Raw genomic sequence first — 20436 nt, forward strand, 5'->3', positions numbered from 1 at the left:
CTCGGTTTCCAACTCAATCCTTTGGTATCTCCTAATCCTCAGCCCCAAGCTTTCTATGCTAATCGGAATTTTTCTAATAGGGGAAATAGACGTGGTAACCATCGTGGAGGTAACCGCGGTAATTATCGTGGTAGCAACCGTGATGATACTCGTAGCGGTAATCGGCCACACCAATTCTCGTGGGCTTCGACTCAAAACACTGTCTATGGCCATTGTAATAGGTGTGGCATCGGTCATATCCCGGCTCAATGCCCAAATCAACCGAATTCTTCCAACGGTCGGTCACAACCACAGGCGAACTATGCTGCCTTCTCTGAAGCTGGATCACAATCTGCAGCATCTTGGCATCCTGACACGGGGTCCAACAGTCATGTTACTCCAGACTTAGCAAGCCTGGACAACTCTGAAGCATACTTTGGCAACGAATCACTTCACGTTGGCGACGGTAACCCTCTTCCCATTTGTCATATCGGTTCTTCAAAAATTTATTCCCCAAACAAAACTCTCAAGTTATCTAATATTCTTCATGTACCTCAAATCAAAAAGAACCTTTTATCTGTTCAACAATTTTGTAATGAAAATGATGTCTTTTTTGAATTTCATTCGTCTTTTTTTGTTGTGAAGGACGAGTCTACACGTGCTACCCTACTCACGGGTCCAAGTGATGGTGGTCTATACTCACTCCGCCTTCCTCAATTGAAGTCCCTTCCACATGTTTCATTCACTGCAACCAAAGCATCTTCCACCATCTGGCACAAGCGACTTGGACATCCTCATGCTCGTGTTTTTCATTCTATTGTTTCTAGTTTTCATTTACCTGTTTCAAATATCATTCTATTGTTTCTAGTTTTCATTTACCTGTTTCAAATAAACTTTGTCCTTCATTATGTACTCCCTGTCAATTAGGGAAATCTTCTAAGTTATCTTTAAATTATTCAAATTTTCATAGTAAAAATATCTTGGATTTAATATATTGTGATGTTTGGGGACCCGCTCCCACTCTTTCTTTTGATGGCCATCGTTATTTTATGTTATGTGTTGATCATCACACGCGATACATGTGGTTTTACCCTCTTGCCCAAAAATCTGACGTTTACCAAACTTTCAAATCCTTCCTTGTCATGGCTGAGCGTCAGTTCAACACCAAACTCAAAAACATTCAAACCGATTGGGGTGGTGAGTTTCGAAACTTGGCACCATTCTTCTCCTCACTCGGTATTATTCACCGACGCTCATGCCCTCACACGAGTGAGCAAAACGGCATCGTTGAACGTCGCCATCGACACGTCGTTGAAACGGGTCTAGCTCTTTTAGCCCATTCCTATGCTCCACAACGGTTTTGGCACTTTGCGTTCGAAACAGCGGTCTTTCTCATTAATCGCATGCCTTCTCGCACTTACTCTCACAAATCTCCTTATGAACATCTCTTTTAACGGTCTCCGGACTACTCGTTCTTACGAGTATTTGGGTGTCAATGCTTTCCGTATCTTCGCCCTTATAACTCTCACAAAATGGATTTTCGGTCCACACCGTGCCTTTTCCTCGGTTATAGTCCCATTCATCATGGTTATCGTTGTCTTGATCTCACAACTGAACGAGTTTACATCGCTCGTCATGTTCGTTTTAATGAAAAGTGTTTTCCTTGTGAACCAAAACCCCAATCTCAAACTGAATCAACTCCCGACCCCTATTTTTCCACTTTTCCATCACCGGTTCCAATATCTACCCCTACAAACTCCACTCCACAGCCTCCCGCTTCACCCATGCCCTCGACTCCAACTTCCCCACAACCGGTTTCACCTCCGGCACCTGAAAATCCTCCTAATCAGCCATCAACACCCAACCAAATTGTTCAATCAGACCCTACTCCTTCTGTTCCAGCCCACTCAGCTGCTGCCCAGCCTTCTTCGGCTGCCAATCAGCCCCAACCGAGGGCCCGCCCAGCCCATTTGCGACCAAATCCCAAGCCTACCGATCGTTTCTCGCCGTCCGCGTATCATACTTCTGTTGGTTCTTCCACTGATTCTGAACCAACATCCTTTACCGTTGCTAACAAGTCTCCGGAGTGGCGTCAAGCTATGAATGACGAGTTTTCAGCTCTTGTCAAGAATGGTACATGGTCTCTTGTTCCCTATGTCAAGGATACTAATGTTATTGACTCAAAGTGGGTTTACAGGTTGAAAAAGGATGAAAATGGCAATGTTACTCGTCACAAAGCACGCCTTGTCGCAAAGGGATATCGACAACAACCGGGTATTGATTATCAAGAAACCTTTAGTCCCGTTATTAAAGCTACCACCATACGGGTCCTTCTGTCTTTGGCTGTTATGAACCAGTGGCCTATGCGCCAGTTGGATGTTCAAAATGCATTTCTGCATGGCAATCTTGAGGAAACTGTGTATATGCGACAACCTCCGGGGTTTGTGGACAAGGCACGCCCAAACCACGTGTGTCTTCTTCATAAGTCCCTATATGGGTTGAAACAAGCACCGCGAGCTTGGTTTCATCGGCTCTCTTCACCCCTTCAGAGTTTCGGGTTCATGGGGTCCAAGACCGATCCCTCTCTCTTTATTCTTAAAAGAAATGGGCTCCTTCTCTATGTGCTTGTCTACGTAGATGACATCATTGTGACAGGTAACCATCCGCAGGCCATTAATGATGTTATTGCTAAATTGAGTTCGGCCTTTGCTGTCAAAGATTTGGGGACTCTTCATTACTTCTTGGGAATTGAAATTATTCCCCATGGCAAAAATATAATTTTGTCCCAACGAAAGTACATCTCTGAGCTCATCACTAAAGTTGGTCTCATTGATTTTAAGCCGGTCCCATCTCCAATGAGCAACTCTCAGGTTTTATCTCTCGGTGACAGTGCACAACTGAATGATCCCACGAAATATCGTCAAACGGTAGGGGCTCTTCAATACGTTACTCTCTCACGGCCGGATATTACCTATGCAGTGAACAAGGTTTGTCAATATATGCATGCACCTACCGAGAATCATTGGTCGGCTGTTAAACGCATTTTGCGCTATCTCAAGGGCACCTCCCATTTCGGTTTGTTCATTCGCCATGATTCGGCCTCCACTCTTCATGCGTTTACCAACTCTCACTGGCAAGCAGGTCTAAAGGCCTATTCGGATGCAGACTGGGCCGGATGTCCAGATGATCGTCGGTCTACGGGGGATTTGCAGTATATTTCGGTTCTAATCTCATTTCATGGAATGCTCGAAAACAAAGAACGGTATCTAGGTCTTCAACCGAATCCGAATACAAAGCCCTTGCAGACACAGTTGCTGAACTAACCTGGCTTGAAGCTCTTCTCACTGAACTCGGCATCACACCTAAATCTTCACCAACATTGTGGTGTGACAACCTTGGAGCTACGTACCTCTCTGCGAATCCGGTTTTCCACGCTAGAACAAAACACGTTGAAGTTGATTTTCACTTTGTTCGAGAGAAAGTAGCTCAAGGCAAACTGAATGTTCAATTCATATCTACAACGGATCAGATCGCTGATGTTTTCACCAAGCCGCTGCCTTCTCAGAGATTTCTGGTTTTACGATCCAAGTTGCAGGTCGTTCCCCGCCCTCAACTTGCGGGGGAATGTTAGACAATGTATATATTTAGGACTAATTATTTTACCCTAGTATTCTTGTGGTACCTAAGTGTAACATTTCTTTTTATATATTTCCCTATGTAAGCTCTCACAATGCAATCTCAATAAACAACTTTTCTGTTTTACGTTTCTACTAATATAAAACGTTCATTTGTGTTCATTTATGTTAATGAACATTTGTTTGTGTTCGCTTACGTTCGGTAAGTGTTCATGAACATGTTCATTTCATTAATGAACGAACACGAAGATAAGCGTCCGTGAACCATTCATGAACATGTTCATTCCTTAACGAACGAACACGTACAAGGCCTTGTTCATGTTCGTTCGATTCGTTTACAACCCTAATCAAATTAATCCTTTAGTAAATGTTAAGTTGCCGAAGGTTTACCTACCTCCAATGCTTTTAAGAACAATTCATCCTGAACAATGCACCGTGCGATAGCAAAAGAAGCGTTAACTTTCTCCAGAATAGGGAAAGTATAAGGATAAAAAGGCACAGACAAATTTATCTACAGAATGCCAAACATCAGTTTTTTTTTGCTCAAGAAAGATAAGAAACAGCTGAAAATGAAAGAAAACGCTGACCTCAAAGTCAATTATTTTAGTTTCGAAGTGATCATGCAGATCTTGAATCTGAATTCCCTTCAGGAGCTCACTTGAAGATTCGATATCTACCAAATTCCTCACGAACTGAGACGGTACATTGATATCAGGGGCGAAACAGTCAATATCACGCTTGGATGTGAATGTAACAGCTGTCAATCCAAGTACCTGGATAATTATAAAGGGATATGTCATGTACTCATGTATAATTATACACACATATATTAAAACATATATGCATATTTATCTACATGATAGAACACTTGTCAGCAGTGACGGACCTACCCACAATCGTGGGTGGGCGGCCGCACCCCTTGAAAAAAAATTAGTGTATATTTTAGGCAAATAACCCGACCACACCCCTTGAAAATATGGTTGAACGCCTCCTCCGCACCCCCAGCAAATAATTTCTGGGTCCGCCACTGCTTGTCAGACACTCCATTTTCATCCAAATTAAACAAAAATGTCAAAAGATGATTATATACTTATTAGCTATTAAAGTAGAGTATTTATATAATTATTACATCTAGAAGGTATAGAATGTTTTAGCGTTATTCTCAATATATAGATCACCTATGTAACCCTATTATATACAATCAATATACAATACTATTCTTGGTGTATCTTTAGCCACACACATACACATATTAAATGCATATGCTATTGGATGTGTGATCTGCCTTTTCAGAGGTGACATAAATTAGCACAACTACGAAAAATGTTTTAACGTTATTCTCAATATATAGATCACCTATGTAACCCTATTATACACAATCAATATACAATACTATTCTTGGTGTATCTTTAGCCACACACATACACATATTAAATACATATGCTATTGGATGTGTGATCTGCCTTTTCAGAGGTGACATAAATTAGCACAACTACGAAAAATGCATACAAAACATAAGATGCAGCAAACAACATGGTTGTCAAACATACAGAAGATCATGAACATATCACATTCACTGTGTAATAACCTGGACAGTTGACCAAGTCAAATGAAACAAATTACCAATTTATGCATCTCTGAACTCCTGTTCTTCCATGGAATAACTATCTTAACATCTATCAAACTAACATCCCACATCACTCTCTTCCGACTTGACAATATGTATCTGCAAAAAAAAACAAAAGATAGACCACACAGCTGAAACATATATTTATATATTATTTAATAACAGTTTTATCAAATCATTTATCCCATCAAATCATAAAAAGAGACATACTCAGCTTTTGATATTAGCCGCGACTTCACATCATTGATCCTATTAAGCGATTTTAGGACCTATAAGATGAAACCAAATGAATTTTTTACTCCTATTAGCGACATCACATCATTGATCATAAGGTAAAATTGAAGCAACTATATAAAGACGAACGAAAAACATCTAGGTCAGCATTAGCATACATTATGGCATCAGAGATAACTACCAAGAAAAATGACCACCTATAGCCATAGTGTTTAGAAAAGTAATTGTATCAAAGTTAACTTTTTTATAAAATTCCCGTATGTTTACAATAATCTAAGAAAATAATTACAATTTATGTATTAAATAAGCAGCTTATGCATCCGAACCCGGTTAATACTTAACCTTATAACTAGAAATTATATTCAGACAAAATGCCGTGAGCTATGCAATGTTTTATGCATGGTACAGAGTTCCATTCAACGACATACATTATTTAGGCAAAATGTTGAGATCTATGCAATGTTTTAACTTTTATGCATGGTACAGAGCTCCAACAAGAAATGTGTCTTGAAAAAGTAATGATACGGTCTACAAACAGTTCTTAAGAAAGAATGCATGTGTCATGAGTTGTGTGGGAAAACTAACCCTTTCTTCATGAGAGTTATAAGAACTCAGAACACTATATAACTCCATGACATTCAAAAAAAACGTTGGATCACAAGTCACTTCAATTGGCTCAAGCATCACCTGAAATAAAGAAAACGGCATCCTCATTATCAGAAAGTTCTAACACATGGCAAAACACCTAGTTGTGATGATTTGTTTTTGTAATAAAAAAACTGGAATAGGGGTACCTTCAGTGTCATTTCACCGTCACGATTTTCTTTTGGAATGTAAGCTTGGATATTTAGGGATGGTTTTCCCACTTCAAGAAAAGGCTCCTCTGAGACACCCTGTATAAAATTGGAATAAAAGAATAAAACAAATATATACATTGGAGATAACAGTTGAATCTGGATTTATGAGTAAACATTAGTAGAACATTTGCACAAATACTACATCATAATTAAAGTACGGAATGCACACAATGACAAACCTTTTTGACAAGTAAAATGGCATTCTCATTTAACGGATTCATCATCTCAACAGACTCGATTGATGCAGTAACAACAGCAGATTCCTCCCAAATCATGCACTCAACAAGATTTTCCTCAAAAACCAGTTCAGCAATAGCACGACCGAACTTCCTATAAAAAAAGGAACGTATTAGAAAAATCATTAGCAATATGATTATGTTAACACATAATCCTTCAGAATTCTTTTATTAAACTAGAGTTGCAGTAAGAAATAGTACCTGTTGCGCAACGTTGCAGATATTCGACTTATAGAGAATTTAATAGAAGACAAAAGAATTCCATCACTACCAGTAGCATCCAGAACAGGGGAGGGTGCAGGATGAAACTTTGTCGCCTCATAAATATCCTGTCAGGTTATAGAATAATCGGATCATGTTTGGTAACGTGGCTTAAAATACTAAAAGTAGTAGTTTAGTACTTTCTTATTTTCAGTTAGTAGCTTCTGTTATAGTATAAACAGACATCAACTCAGTGTTGTAATTTCTAAATACTTGTATTTTGAAGAACGTAACCTGTTGACTTCTGTATCGATAACAAAATTAAGAGTAAAATGCCATTTTCATCCTTATGGTTTGACCAGTTTTGCAACTTTCGTCCAAAGGTTTGTTCTTTAGCAACCGGATCCAAAAGGTTTGAAAGCTTGCTATATTCATCCGGCTCGTTAACTGCATCCATTATACTCCGTTAAATCAGGGGTATTTTCGTCTTTTTTGCTACCTTAACAGACAATTCGGTCTTTTTCAGGGATATTCGGTCTTTTACATAAAGTGAAAAAGACCAAATTGCCCTTTAAGTTAGCAAAAAATACGGAAACACCTCGGAATTTACGGGAAAAAAATGGAGTTAACAAAATGGAAAGATTTCAAACCTTTTGGATCTAGATGCAGAAAAACAAACCTTTAGGCGAAAGTCGCAAAACTGGCAAAACCTCAAGGACGAAAATGGCATTTTACTCGAAAATTAATGAACTTTACTTGAAAGGGTACTTTTACTTGTTAGATTACATAACGGTCAAATGTAATCATTTAACTTAACCAAGCTTAACAGTTAACACGCGTACCTTGATTACTTCATCTGAAACTACACCAGAGAACTGGCTGGAATCATCTGTACCTCCGGCACCAAGCATACCACGAGACAACCACTTTAACCAACCTTGGGGCTTGCTTTGGTCATCATCAACCGACTTGTCAAAAGTAGTATTGGCTTCATTAGCTCCGATACCATTGGCTGAATCCACCAAGAATTCCTACAACGGTGTAATTGTAGTTAACTGTTAATCATAATGGTACCAAGCTTAACAAGTACGCAATGATCAAAATTATATACCTGGATCTCATTTTCAGCAGCAGACCTGTAACTTAGGATATCATCTATATCGAATGATTTCTCCATTTGGTCCAGTTCCGAAACAATTGCATCATCCAGTGGCTGATCACATATTACCAAATAATGTTTAAATCAAGACAGAAATACTAGGAGGTTAATACAGGTAGAAATAGCAGAAGGCCAGAAACCGATTATATATACTATAAATATGCTATTTTGTCATATCAACCAACTTTGGCCCCTCAACTTTAATAATGACATGTTTAGCCCCTCAACTTTGATGATGACATGTTTAGCCTCTTTAACTAAAACAACTTTAGCCCCTCCATTTTAATAGTAAACAACTTTAGCCCCTTTGTTAAGACATGTTTAGCCCCTCAACTTTAATAATGGCATGTTTATCCCCCTAACAAAAACAAGCCCCTAAACTTAATAATAAACAACTTTAGCCCCTTAACTAAAACATCAAACAACTTTAACTCTTGCTATTTGCTTATTTTTATCTACGTTTCGAACCCGTTGCGGAGCGCGGGTAGTAACCCACAATCTATAAATAATTAACACAAGGCATTTATTAAAGTAAATGAGAGGGAGAGAGTAACTAGGAAGTTAATACAAATGTCAGATATTTCAATTTCAGATTTAATTTGTACCTCTTCTTTCCGAAGGGATTCTAATTTCAATTTATATAGCTTTATATACCGCCGTTTTCTGCCTCTGTAAAAGGAAAGATAGGAATCATAATAAGATGAAGACATGTAGTAAGGTTAAAAAAGGGAATTATATCATAATACTCCCTCTGTTGCAACATATGAACCGTGTTTCTTTGGTCTTATATTTTGAAAGGGAGTTAGTACATTGTAGAGAAAATATGACCGAATTTGATGAAGAACTTACACACGTTCTCCTAGGTATTTCCATGAAGTCTTTTTTAGTCTTTTACGAACATCAGATAGCACAGAGTGTTGAGCATAATGCCACCACTTTATCTGCCATCCCGTAGGTCTCTCTGATAAAGGACTCTCCCAAGGGCGAAAACGACCATATCTAAGAACATTAAAAGATATGTGACATGTTTGAGAATCCACACGTATGCACATTGTATAGAGAAAATACATAACAGCAACAAAGAGAAAATAACCATTTGTGTAGTCAATGTAACCTGACAATTAGATTCCATGTATATACAATATAGTAACCCAAAACATAAACTTTAAATAAAAAACATATATATTATCCCTATACGTCATGTAAAGAAAGGGATTACGTCCTGCAAGTCTATAACAAATAATTCACTAATGGCAATTAAACTGGAACAAAAGTGCTAGTTTTCTTAAAAATAATGTTAGATCATTTTTATATAACAGAAGTGGGAGCTAATTGGTGATTTGGTGTGTAATTAAAAAGAATAATACTAGCTTAAAAAACTTCACTCACTTCTCTCTTAGCCGGCAGATGCATAGATAGTCATAAAGATACAATATTTGCTGCAACTGATCTTCATTCAGGGATAAGACCTAAAATTTTGGGAACATGTCAGCGATACGATAGATAATGCAGATACTAAGCCTAGATAATATTAAGTACACGTTAATTGAAAAGTTGTGAAACTAACCAGACCGGATAACTCAACATCAATAGAGTATTGTGCTGCGTTATTCTCAAGCCGTCCAGACCTATTCACCTGACAAAAAGGTTGTAAGCAAGAAGCGCATAATTATACACCTGACTTGGTTGTAAAAAAAATTTAAGTTATTTTTCTGTGCATACCGATAGAGAAGCAGATACATTGACCGGGGCCAACAGGTGAATGTGTTCGTCACTTTGAGAACTTGCAGCAACAATTGACATGGAGTCTCCACCGTTGTCGGTATATAAATCTTTTGCACATCCATGAAAGGTTCTACAGTATATTTCCAAACCTTGAATCTCAATAAGCTTGTTTACTTGCCCAATCCTCACCTTTCCACTTGATAAACTAAAAGATTTATAGAAAAAGAATAATAAGCTCAACCGAAATAACAAACCATAATCAAAACTTAAAATTTGAGTTAGTCAATAAACTGGAAAATGGTCAACTGGACAGGGGATATAACAGGTACGTTGTGAGAAACTATGTACGTGATTAAAATTGTTGTAAAAATGTTTGAAAACCCATGAAAGTATGTTGTAGAGTAAAAGATACCTTGTAAGATTTTGCTTCATTGCAGTCAAACTAGTCAACTTCAAACCAAATATCGTTTGCGCCTGCAAAACAACACAAAATCATAGTAATGTTTCATCTAATATGATCTAAACCAGAAGTCTTCATCAACTTCGATAAAGTGGCCATTTAATGTTTAAGAAGATGATTCATGTAACAGAACAGAATAGACCTTGTCATTTGCCATATCTCCATATACAACATGAACATTTCTGATGGTGACTTGGATGCCATCAATAATCTGGAAAACATTATAAAATTAGATATCAGTTTGACTACTTCTCGAAGCTTTTAAACATAAAAGGCATATTGTGTTTCCAAATAAGATCAAGAAAACCTTTGATTACATGACAAGTAACGCTATCAAGCAAAGCAAACACAAATATGATTGTAAATGATACGATCATCATTGAGAATTGATGTGACAAAAAATCTCCCTACCTTTGCAGTAATGTACGATATAAATGATTTCCCAGTCTGATTATCTGAAAAAAAAATAAAGAATTTATTAGCCCCAACAACATGTGTTCTCGTGTGAAGAAAAACAAATGTGTGTGTGTGTTCTAATTTAGTGCCTAGATAATGACAAGACTATAGAGATCAATCATTTCCGTGTGAAGACTGAAGAAAGGATACACCCAATAGCTAAATATTACTTGAATATAATATAATACAAGCTATCATTAAAATCCAAGGAGTTTTTGTCACCTTCAATATTTTTCAAAAACGAAGATTCTCTAGATAAATTTGAGCATACAGTGCCATACACCATAAAACAGACATGAGTTATAAATATGTAGCTCACCACATACACGTTGCGATAACTTTGCCAGTTCTGCTGTAGCAAGTTTGGCCTTTTTACCAGCAAATTCTCTTCGTTCAACATCATCAGCACCCCACTACAAAAAGAATACCGTTTAGAATTGAACATGACAACAGAAAATAAAAGCTTCCAAGCCTTGCTCTAAAATTAGACATCCCAAATTCGATTGTGTTTATCAGAAAATGGTTTTAGTTGAGATAAAAAGAAAACGTTAATCCATTACTTGTTTGGCAATGAACATAAGAAACATATGGCTTGCAATGTCTATACTCTATCATAACCTTTTTTTTTAAATGTGACTCATTAAAGTGAATGATACAACGAGAAAGAGTATAATATGATGGAGATACATAATGCCCGTGTATTAAAATGATATTATATAATCACCTCTTCATCCTCACGTTGGGAGGCATAAACTAATATATCCTCCAAAATTATAATTATTGGGTCCCACCCAAGCTTTTTCCAAGGAATTCTAATGCTTAATCTCCCAACTCGACCTGCCAATTATGAAAGCAAATTAATGACAGCTATCTTAAAATGAGAAACCAATAATAGCTACAGTAAATCAAATAAGAATGCCCTGAGTAATTTGTAAATAAGAAGTTGATACGACTTTTGATAACGTTCTACACAGATATTCCTAACTAGATCCCTCAAATCACATGATCGTATAAGGTTAAGCAAAAAAAAAAAGAATTTATTATTGAAATGAATGTGCATTAATAACATTTGGAGCAATATCCAAATATGTATCACGAAAGGTTATATCAAGAAAGATAACAAATATATATATGCCTTCCAGATTATATAAGTAAAATAATTGAGGTATTTGCATCATAACAGCTCACAACTTATACATCTCAGCAATAACAGAAGAAACAGCATTAAGTATAAAGTCAGTTCTGATTACCTTGCTTTAAAGCAAATGGAAGTTCGAGGTAGTCAAAAGCCTCTAGAATTAACTCCACATTTTCCAATAATACTTCCTCTGCATCAAAAATGAAGCACATATTCAACTCCAGCGGTACAAATTATGATAATTATATATGAATACATATCACAAAAAAAAAAACTAAAAGAAAGTCATCCCCTATGAACATGCTCATCTTACGAAGACAAAACAATGTGGAGTTAAAAAATCATAGAGTTGAATGAAATATTAATGTTCACCATAAACTTGGGGTAAAACAAGAACTTTGGACCGCCATCAAATTTTTGAGGGCCCGGTTTTAAAAATTATGTATACAATATAGATATTAATATTATAATGTTACTTGGACAGATTTGACAGGTAACGTGTGTAATTTGGTGGTAACTCTCCCACGCTGTTGCTGTAGACTTGTAGAGACTCAAGTTCGAATCACAGAAGTCACAATTCCGTTCGCTTTGGGCCACCAAAACGGTTGAGCCACCCCTAGACGTGAGTAGTATGTTTACACTACACCATAGATGTCAATAGCGCCCGTAGAGAGCGATATAGCGTGCTACGTAGCGAAGCGAAAAATTGCGTAGCATATAGGTAGTTTGTCGCTATCGTTCACTGTTCGCTATTGACAACTATGTACTACACAACTAAACCTACAGTAACTTAATAAAGAGTAGGATATTATACAGTAGTGACTGACCATTCCAGAGTGTAATCTTGAGTTGCTCCCTGTGTATATCTTTAATATATTGCCCAAGATAACCTAAAATCAGCTGCCTTACTAAACCTTCAAACATTTCCTGTACAATTAGAACACCAGTAACCATACAATTTTAAATTAGTAATGAAAAATCACAAAAACTGGCAAACAAATTAAAGAAAATATCTCAAAGTTGCAACCTCAAATTAGCATGAAACTGGAATATGAAAGTGAGTGGTGATTTGGAGGTCCAACAGTTGAGTGATTCCATCAACTATTGGACATGTCAATTGTTTGTAAACCTAAGCACAAATCAACCAAAATTACACAAGAGAAATAAATATTCAAACTAAATATTAAAACAGTACGCTCAAAAACCCTAATTGATTAATAACCGCGAGAAAACCTAGGTTGTAAGCAGCAGAGGTTATAATAATAAGGATGATTAATGAGAAGAATACCAGAAGGAGGTGTGCTGTGGTGTGCTGTGGTGTGCTGTGGTGTGCGGCGGTGGCGTGCGGCGGTGTAACGACGGCCGGAGGCGGTGGAGGGAGGAGGTGGTCGCGGGAGATTGGGAATAACGGAAACAGGGAAAAAAGGGTGTGCGTGTAAAAACTAAAATCAGATCAAAAATACTAAAACGATGCCGTTTTGTGTAGTGACACACAAGAATAAGATTTAGACCTGGTGGGGGCTCGCACGATGGGAATTTATTCACTTTGTGATTTGTGATATTTTAATTTGTATCTTCTTCTCCAAGAAGTATTATTATTATCTTTTCAAATCTCAAAATTGGATAACATGTAATTAGCATAACGAAAATTACAAGACTTTATGTATTCACTAGGTTATACTCCCGTGTTGAATAATAAAACTAGTTTATTTATAAATAATACAATTAAATGTACATGATAGTCAGTCGACAAGTTTGTAATCTTTTACTCATAGTAGTTAATACCCAACTTGTCGCAGTCATCAACTCTTTAGGAAACTTTTTAATTAATTTTACACCATTAGCCAATTAGGTAACGAAGTAATGAAATAATTTTCATTAAATACATCAGATAATCTACGACATATTTTATTATATTTTATTATGTTTAATTGTGTCTATATTTTTTTATGTTTAATTGTTATCTATATTGTTGAATATTTTTAATCGCAGTAAAATATATTTATTTGTTAATGATAACAAAACTGAACGAAAAATTGTCATGTGATAATTGTAGTTAAACATAATAACGATTAAACAAAATAGAATATTTTTAATTGTAGTAAAATATATTTATTTGTTAATGATAACAAAATTGAGCGAAAAATTGTTATGTGGTAACTGTAGTTCGATATAACAACGATTAAACAAAATAGAAGTTACTTGTAGTAAAATATATTAATTTAGTTATCCATATTAATTGTAGTTATCGATATAATATTTTTAATTAGTTAATATAATATTTTTAATTAGTTATCTGTAAAGTATGTTAAATATAAAAAATGAAATATAAATTAATATTCTATCTAGGTAGCATAAGGAATTGCCATGTGACATTTATTGGAATGGTTTATTAGAGTTTAGATAGAATATTAGATAATGTTAAAATTAAAATTGAGGGAATTTATAATAAATTATAATAAGGATAACAAAATTATTTTTAAATAAAAGAAGTAAAATTATAAGATTAAAAGAGAGGGTGGAGTTATTGTAAAAAATACCAAAAGTGTGTGAAAGGTAAGAAAGAATCTCAACCATTAGATCTAAATTAATTGAAAAGGGTATGATTGTAAATGCATTAACAAATTCAAATATGGTAATCCTTAATTTAAGGATTTGGAGAGAGAAAAACCTAGATTTTATGACTTATAACCGTCCATAAATATAACACCATTCAGAGCATGTTCATACATGGTGTTTTAAATATAACACAATTCAGAAAATATAACACCATTCAGCACAAAAATAACACCATTCAGCAGTAAATAAAAAAAACACCATTCAGTACAAAAATATAATACAATTCAGTACAAAAATAACACCATTCAGCACAAAAATAACACCATTCAGCAGTAAATAAAAAAACACCATTTAGTACAAAAATAACACCATTCAGTACAAAAATAACACCATTCAGCACAAAAATAACACCATTCAGCAGTAGATAAAAAAAAACCATTCAGTACAAAAACAACACCATTCAGTACAAAAATAACACCATTCAGCACAAAAATAACACCATTCAGCAGTAAATAAAAAAAACACCATTCAGTACAAAAATAATACCATTCAGTACAAAATATAATATCACCACTGTTGCACCACCGCTGCCGATCCGCACAACCACTTTCTCTGACGGTATATTTGAGCCTTGGTCCACGCACCTGTCTTTGAGCCTTGATCGCCATCGGATCTCCTTTCTCCGACGGCTCAGAACCGATAACACCTTTCGTTTTCGACTTCTTCTCTTGACCGGACTCTTCATCGCTCGAACCATAACTGTTCATCGCCAATTGTAGAAAGAGAGAGAAACTGTACGATCAATTGGAGAGAGAGATCGGAATTATAGGAATTTTGATTTACAATTTCCTATTTTGAATGAATATAAAGACTTTATTACCCCTATAATTTTCAATTCAGTCCAAATTAAGAAAAATATTTTACATTTTGGTCCCTATTGATCTCAACCATTAGATCAAAAAATCTAATGGTTGAGATTCTTTCTTACCTTTCTCACACTTTAGGCCTTTTTTACAGGATCCTCTACCTTAAAAGAGATATTATCATGTGGCATTAATTGGAGTCTTTTATTAATATTTAGATTAGATAATAATAAATAGGTAAATTAAACTTTTCGTCATTTCTGTTTATATTGTATCTGATTGTAATGAATATTTTTTAACTTCAATAACTCATTACACCCTACATCCTTTAGCACTAACTAGGTAAAAAATTTCAGCTAAATATGGCACATGCCTTGCCACATGACCGTATGTTAGTAATTTGACTAATATACTTAAAATATATTTAATTAAAGAGTAAACTGCAATTTTACCCCCTGAGGTTTAGGCCAATTGGCAGTCTGACCCCCTCTAACGAAATAATTGCAATTTTGCCCCCCAACGTTGTTGTTCTGTCGCATAATTACCCCCTGGCGTCAGTCAACGGTAGTCTGACCCTTATAGCTAAGGGTATTTTGGTAATCTTACCCATATTTATTATTATTATTATTATTATTATTATTATTATATATAAATACCTACAAATATATACATATAGTTCTTCTTCTTCAATCCCTGAAACCCTTTTCTCTCAACCACCACAATATTCACCATCGGGCACCACCACTGCCGCCACCATTCACCACCGCAACTGCCGTCGCAATTGCCTCCGCCACACACAACCGCCCATCTCCCTTTCTTCTTTACCTTTCCACCAGATTCGCAACCGATCGTTCTTCTTCTTCGTTGATCCCTGAAACCCTAATTTGAACTTTCAGCCACCGATCATTTTTCTTCTTCGATGATGATGATCGATGAATGGTTAGGATATGATGATACTGAAGAATGGATCAGGTGAACGAAGGTGAATAGTGGTTTGAAGGGGTAAACGTCGATTGATTGACGATTGGGGTGGCGAGAAAGAAATCGAAGTGCAAAAATAAGCCCCCAGCAGAAAGAATTGATCGAAGATTTCAGTAAGTTCTCCATTTAGATGTGAGGAGGTACTAGGTTTGTGCGATTTTAAGGTGCAATCGAGAGGCTAAGGTCGATGATTTTCTAACTTTTCTTCTGCAAACCGCCTTCCTTTTCGTTTCACTTTAGGTTTTTTAAAACTTCAATTTTTTGATGTTTAATTGCTTATGAAGTTGTATGCTTGATTGGTTTTGAAGTTATGGGGATATGACATAAACATAAACCGACCCATTTATTTTTCTCAACTACATATACCTTTATCTTATACGTACACATTACAGATATATTTTCAAATCTTGTCTGCTGATTATGAAGAGTGATTTCAATTAGTTTTGGCCAAGTTATTTTATTTGTTTGTCGATCTGATTCAGTTTTGCAGAATTTGTAGTAGGATATATACCTATATTAAGAATTGAGTAAGTATGCTATTGTTTGCTCTTGGTGTGAAAAGAGAAAAATGACCGGATAGTCCCTGTGGTTTCGCCTTTTTTCACCTATAGTCCCCAACTTTCTAAAACTACCTGAATAGTCCCCAAGTTTTGCAATTTTGTTCTCGGATAGTCCCTGGCGCGTAACTGGGTTAGTTTTTAATGTTAGATGGGTGTGAAATTACAAAAATACCCTTAATAATTAATAAAAAAAAACCTAACCTTTTACCCACCCCCACCCCCACCCCTTTCCCTTTCCCCTTTTCTTCTCTCCGACCGATGTCCAAATCACCATCACCAGTGTCACACCCCAACCGATGGCGGAAACATCGGGATGAGACGAAGTGTGTAGATTGCTCAAAACGTCATAACACTATGTGACAATAATTAATTTAAATTCAAATTTCATTGCAATACTAAATTGTCATACAAGGTTCAAATAGAAATAACAACATAGTTTCAAATTGTAACATAACAACAAAGATAAATTAATCTAGGTGTGTATCTAGTCCACCCTAAATCTCGTTTCATCTTTAGTCCATACTTCAACAATTAACCTGCAACATGTATTAAAATAGAGTTCAATGCAAAAGCAAAGGCGAGTATACAAGTTTGACTACATAGCATAATAGAATAAAAACTCATATCTAACATGTAACATAGTGATTAAATTTACTAGCGATGCAATTTTTGGCGTACTATATGATCAAACCCAAGAATACAACGCACAAAAGCCTAATCCCAATAGTTTAGCGGGATAGAAATGTTTAACTCAACAATACCCAATTAGAATAGCGGGCGGGGCGTTAATCCTATAGCGCTATAATTGTTAAGGTGGGCTAGCAAAGTTAATGAGCATATAACGTTACAAATCGTTCATAGAGCATACAAGCATAGCAACTGATCACAATAGTTTCATGTTTCGTTCATAGATAGAGTATGTTTTGTTTTAAGCATAAAAGTTTGTTTTGTATAATCATACATGTTGCATCCCAAAGTGTAAAGGGAAAAAGGGATCGAGTATACTCACGGTTTACAAGTCTTGACTTGAAGTTCCGAGAGTAAGTTTGGTGGGTGATTTAGCTTGGAGCACCTAGTCCTTCTACACGAGGAAACGTAGGTGTGTGAGTTTGGCGTTTACGGAAGATTATGAATATGGAATAACTTATTAATACGAAAATAAAAATAATCATCTTTTAGACTTTATAACCGATATATGACACTAAGTAACCACTAGGGTTATGTTGTATTTCATGGGTAGTAAGCCCATTAGAATCATATTAAGGTTTAGGTCTTAGATGTTGTTCTACTCCTTTGACATGTAAACATAGGTTTAACATCAAAGGTTCGAAGGAGTATATATTTATACTTAGGATATATATTACATATTATTTAGGTCCAATATTCAAGTAGGAGGTAGAAGATTAAATCTCCATTTAGGTACCTCTAGTTACAAGGATGTCATGAATGGGGTAGGAAGACTAAGCTTCCATTTAGGCACCCCTTTGATGTTCACCACTACACTTGATGTAAAAACAACCAAGGAGGGTCATGAACTAAGGTTTGTACGAGTATATAAAATAACTAATCTATTAGAAATCATCAAATAATGAGTGGATTCTTATGAAGGATAGCCCAAGCTAATCCAACCATCACACATTCAACAAGTTTCACACTTGAACATTACTTGTGGGTAAAACCCTAATTAAAACAGAAAGTTTATGAGGTTTTAACCTCTGATTTAGATGTCTCAACCATGTTTTTAAGCCTAACCAACCATAAGAGAGGTTGTAAGCATTAGGACATTGGTTTGAGATGTGTTTCACACAAGTTGGATGAAGTTTGCATAAGTTTGAAACAAAACAGAAAGTTTTTGGTCAATTTCGGAGCAATTCCAGGTCTGATTTCTCCAAGGAGAAGTCAAGGAATCAAACTACATGATTAACCAAGCAAGTAGGAAAAAGAATGAGCAAAAACGGACAAGAAACGAGTGAGATATGCTCACTTTTGTGCAAGAGTATGAATCTACTCGAACCTTCTGAATTAACACGAATTTGGGACTGATTTGGAGATTTGAGAGTGTTTAGAAAAGTGAAAATAGCTTGGATTAGGATTGGTATTTATAGGGAAAAAGTTAGGTTAAGTTTAGGTGAGTATTTAATGCCAAAATCGAGTTTAAAACTCAAAAAAAGGTCAAAATCGCGCTCAAACAGACCTGCTGGAGGGTCTGTTCGCGCTGATCAGGCTTCAGTGAGGGAGTGGTTAAGAATTAAATGTGCTGAATAGAAACCATGTGAAGGCACTTGTGGAGTGGTGTGTGCGTGTGTTTAAGCTGGGTGACCCGGGTTCGAGTCCTGGCACCCGCTTTTTATTGTTTTGATTTTTAAACAGTTTCAATAATTGCAGAATCAGTCCCTGAAGTTTAGTTTGGTGAATTTGCACTAACGGTCCCTGTGGTTTAACTACTAACCAAGTTATATGGTTTTTTTAAAAGGAAACTAACTTTTAAACTAACTAAGTTATATAATTTTTTTTAACCAATTAGTTTATCTAAGTAATTGCTTAAGTAATTTAACTTGGTTTACTAACTAGGTTATTTTCTAGCTTCAAAATCTAACGGGACTAACTAGATTATTAAAAAAATGAACTTTTAAATAACAAAATTAATTATTTTAATTAATTTAATTAGTTTAAGCTTGAATAATGACCATATTTATAACGAAATAAATTCTTTAAACGTTTATTCGTTTCACAAAGCTTTCGAGTTTCACTATTTTACGAGTTTCAACTAGTTTAACGAGCATTGAGCGTAATAACGAATCGAGAGTCTATGATAATATATCGTTCAAACGTGAAAATCGCACATAAGTGTAACACAAACATGAATAAAATACCTTCGTTTTCATTATGATCAATAGTCTCGAATTACAAATGAAACGAAAGTAGATTACAAAGAGAGTACAAGTGTCTAAACATGGAAGGTACAACACGACTTGCTAAAATAAGAAAGGTTCGAAAATGCGGAGCGTTACAACCAGTTTTCCCTTTCTCACACCCTACTCTTTCTCCCTGGTACCACCATCACCTCCACCGCAGCCATCACCACCGACCACCACTTTCAACCCAATAAACAAACCCTAACCTCTTCTTCCATCCATCATGAACTCAACCAACTCATTCATGTAACTCTTCACTTTCATCATCAATGGAGGAACAAAGACTCATACTACCAGGAGGCAGGTATGAAAAAGGAAAACTCATAGGAACCGGCACCTTCGCCAAGGTTTACCACGGCAGAGAACTCGCCACCGGTGAAAGCGTCGCCATTAAAGTCATCAACAAAGATCAAGTCAAAGATCAAGGCATGGTTGACCAGATCCAGCGAGAAATCTCCGCCACACGTCTCCTTCGTCATCCACACATCGTCGAGCTTCGTGAAGTTTTAGCAACAAAATCTAATATCTTTATATGGTATCAACCAAGCCTCCATCGACACCCCTGCTTCCCTTAATTTTCCGGCCATCCAACTTGATCGAGTTCTCCCTTCACCATGGCGGTGCGTGTGGAGTATCCGGGATCTGGTGCGGGTGGATCGGGATTGAGCGGCGGAAGATTGTGAACAGGGGCGGTGGCGGAGGAAATGCGACAGTGGCGGAGAGTTTGGTTGCAGGTTCCATGGTGGTTTGATGCTCACCACCGCCTCAAGTTTTGGAGATTTTCCACAGTGGTGGTTCAATGTATGTATGTGTTCGGTTTTAAATTGAATTGTCTGATGTATGTATGCAGG

General features: G+C 36.3%; 1 protein-coding gene across 1 annotated transcript in view; it reads right to left on the reverse strand.

The window, feature by feature from the left end:
- Window positions 1-13191, reverse strand: part of LOC110867651 — a 29071-nt gene extending 15880 nt beyond the window's left edge. Inside the window, exons 1-24 of the mRNA XM_022116660.2 lie at window positions 12996-13191; window positions 12735-12836; window positions 12535-12634; window positions 11820-11897; window positions 11294-11406; window positions 10889-10982; window positions 10525-10568; window positions 10256-10324; window positions 10066-10127; window positions 9651-9858; window positions 9496-9564; window positions 9318-9397; window positions 8778-8927; window positions 8534-8597; window positions 7881-7982; window positions 7612-7800; window positions 6770-6897; window positions 6512-6662; window positions 6270-6368; window positions 6061-6162; window positions 5452-5510; window positions 5238-5340; window positions 4202-4387; window positions 4009-4125 (exon numbers count right to left, since the gene is read on the reverse strand). Of these exons, the coding sequence (XP_021972352.1) occupies window positions 4009-4125; window positions 4202-4387; window positions 5238-5340; window positions 5452-5510; window positions 6061-6162; window positions 6270-6368; window positions 6512-6662; window positions 6770-6897; window positions 7612-7800; window positions 7881-7982; window positions 8534-8597; window positions 8778-8927; window positions 9318-9397; window positions 9496-9564; window positions 9651-9858; window positions 10066-10127; window positions 10256-10324; window positions 10525-10568; window positions 10889-10982; window positions 11294-11406; window positions 11820-11897; window positions 12535-12631 (2364 nt within the window). The 5' untranslated portion in view covers window positions 12632-12634; window positions 12735-12836; window positions 12996-13191. The remainder of the gene's footprint in view (window positions 1-4008; window positions 4126-4201; window positions 4388-5237; window positions 5341-5451; window positions 5511-6060; window positions 6163-6269; window positions 6369-6511; window positions 6663-6769; window positions 6898-7611; window positions 7801-7880; window positions 7983-8533; window positions 8598-8777; window positions 8928-9317; window positions 9398-9495; window positions 9565-9650; window positions 9859-10065; window positions 10128-10255; window positions 10325-10524; window positions 10569-10888; window positions 10983-11293; window positions 11407-11819; window positions 11898-12534; window positions 12635-12734; window positions 12837-12995) is intronic.
- Between the last annotated feature and the right edge of the window lie 7245 nt (window positions 13192-20436).

The sequence above is a fragment of the Helianthus annuus genome, chromosome 7 (assembly GCF_002127325.2).
Source record: "Helianthus annuus cultivar XRQ/B chromosome 7, HanXRQr2.0-SUNRISE, whole genome shotgun sequence".
NCBI classification, from domain to species: Eukaryota; Viridiplantae; Streptophyta; class Magnoliopsida; order Asterales; family Asteraceae; genus Helianthus; species Helianthus annuus.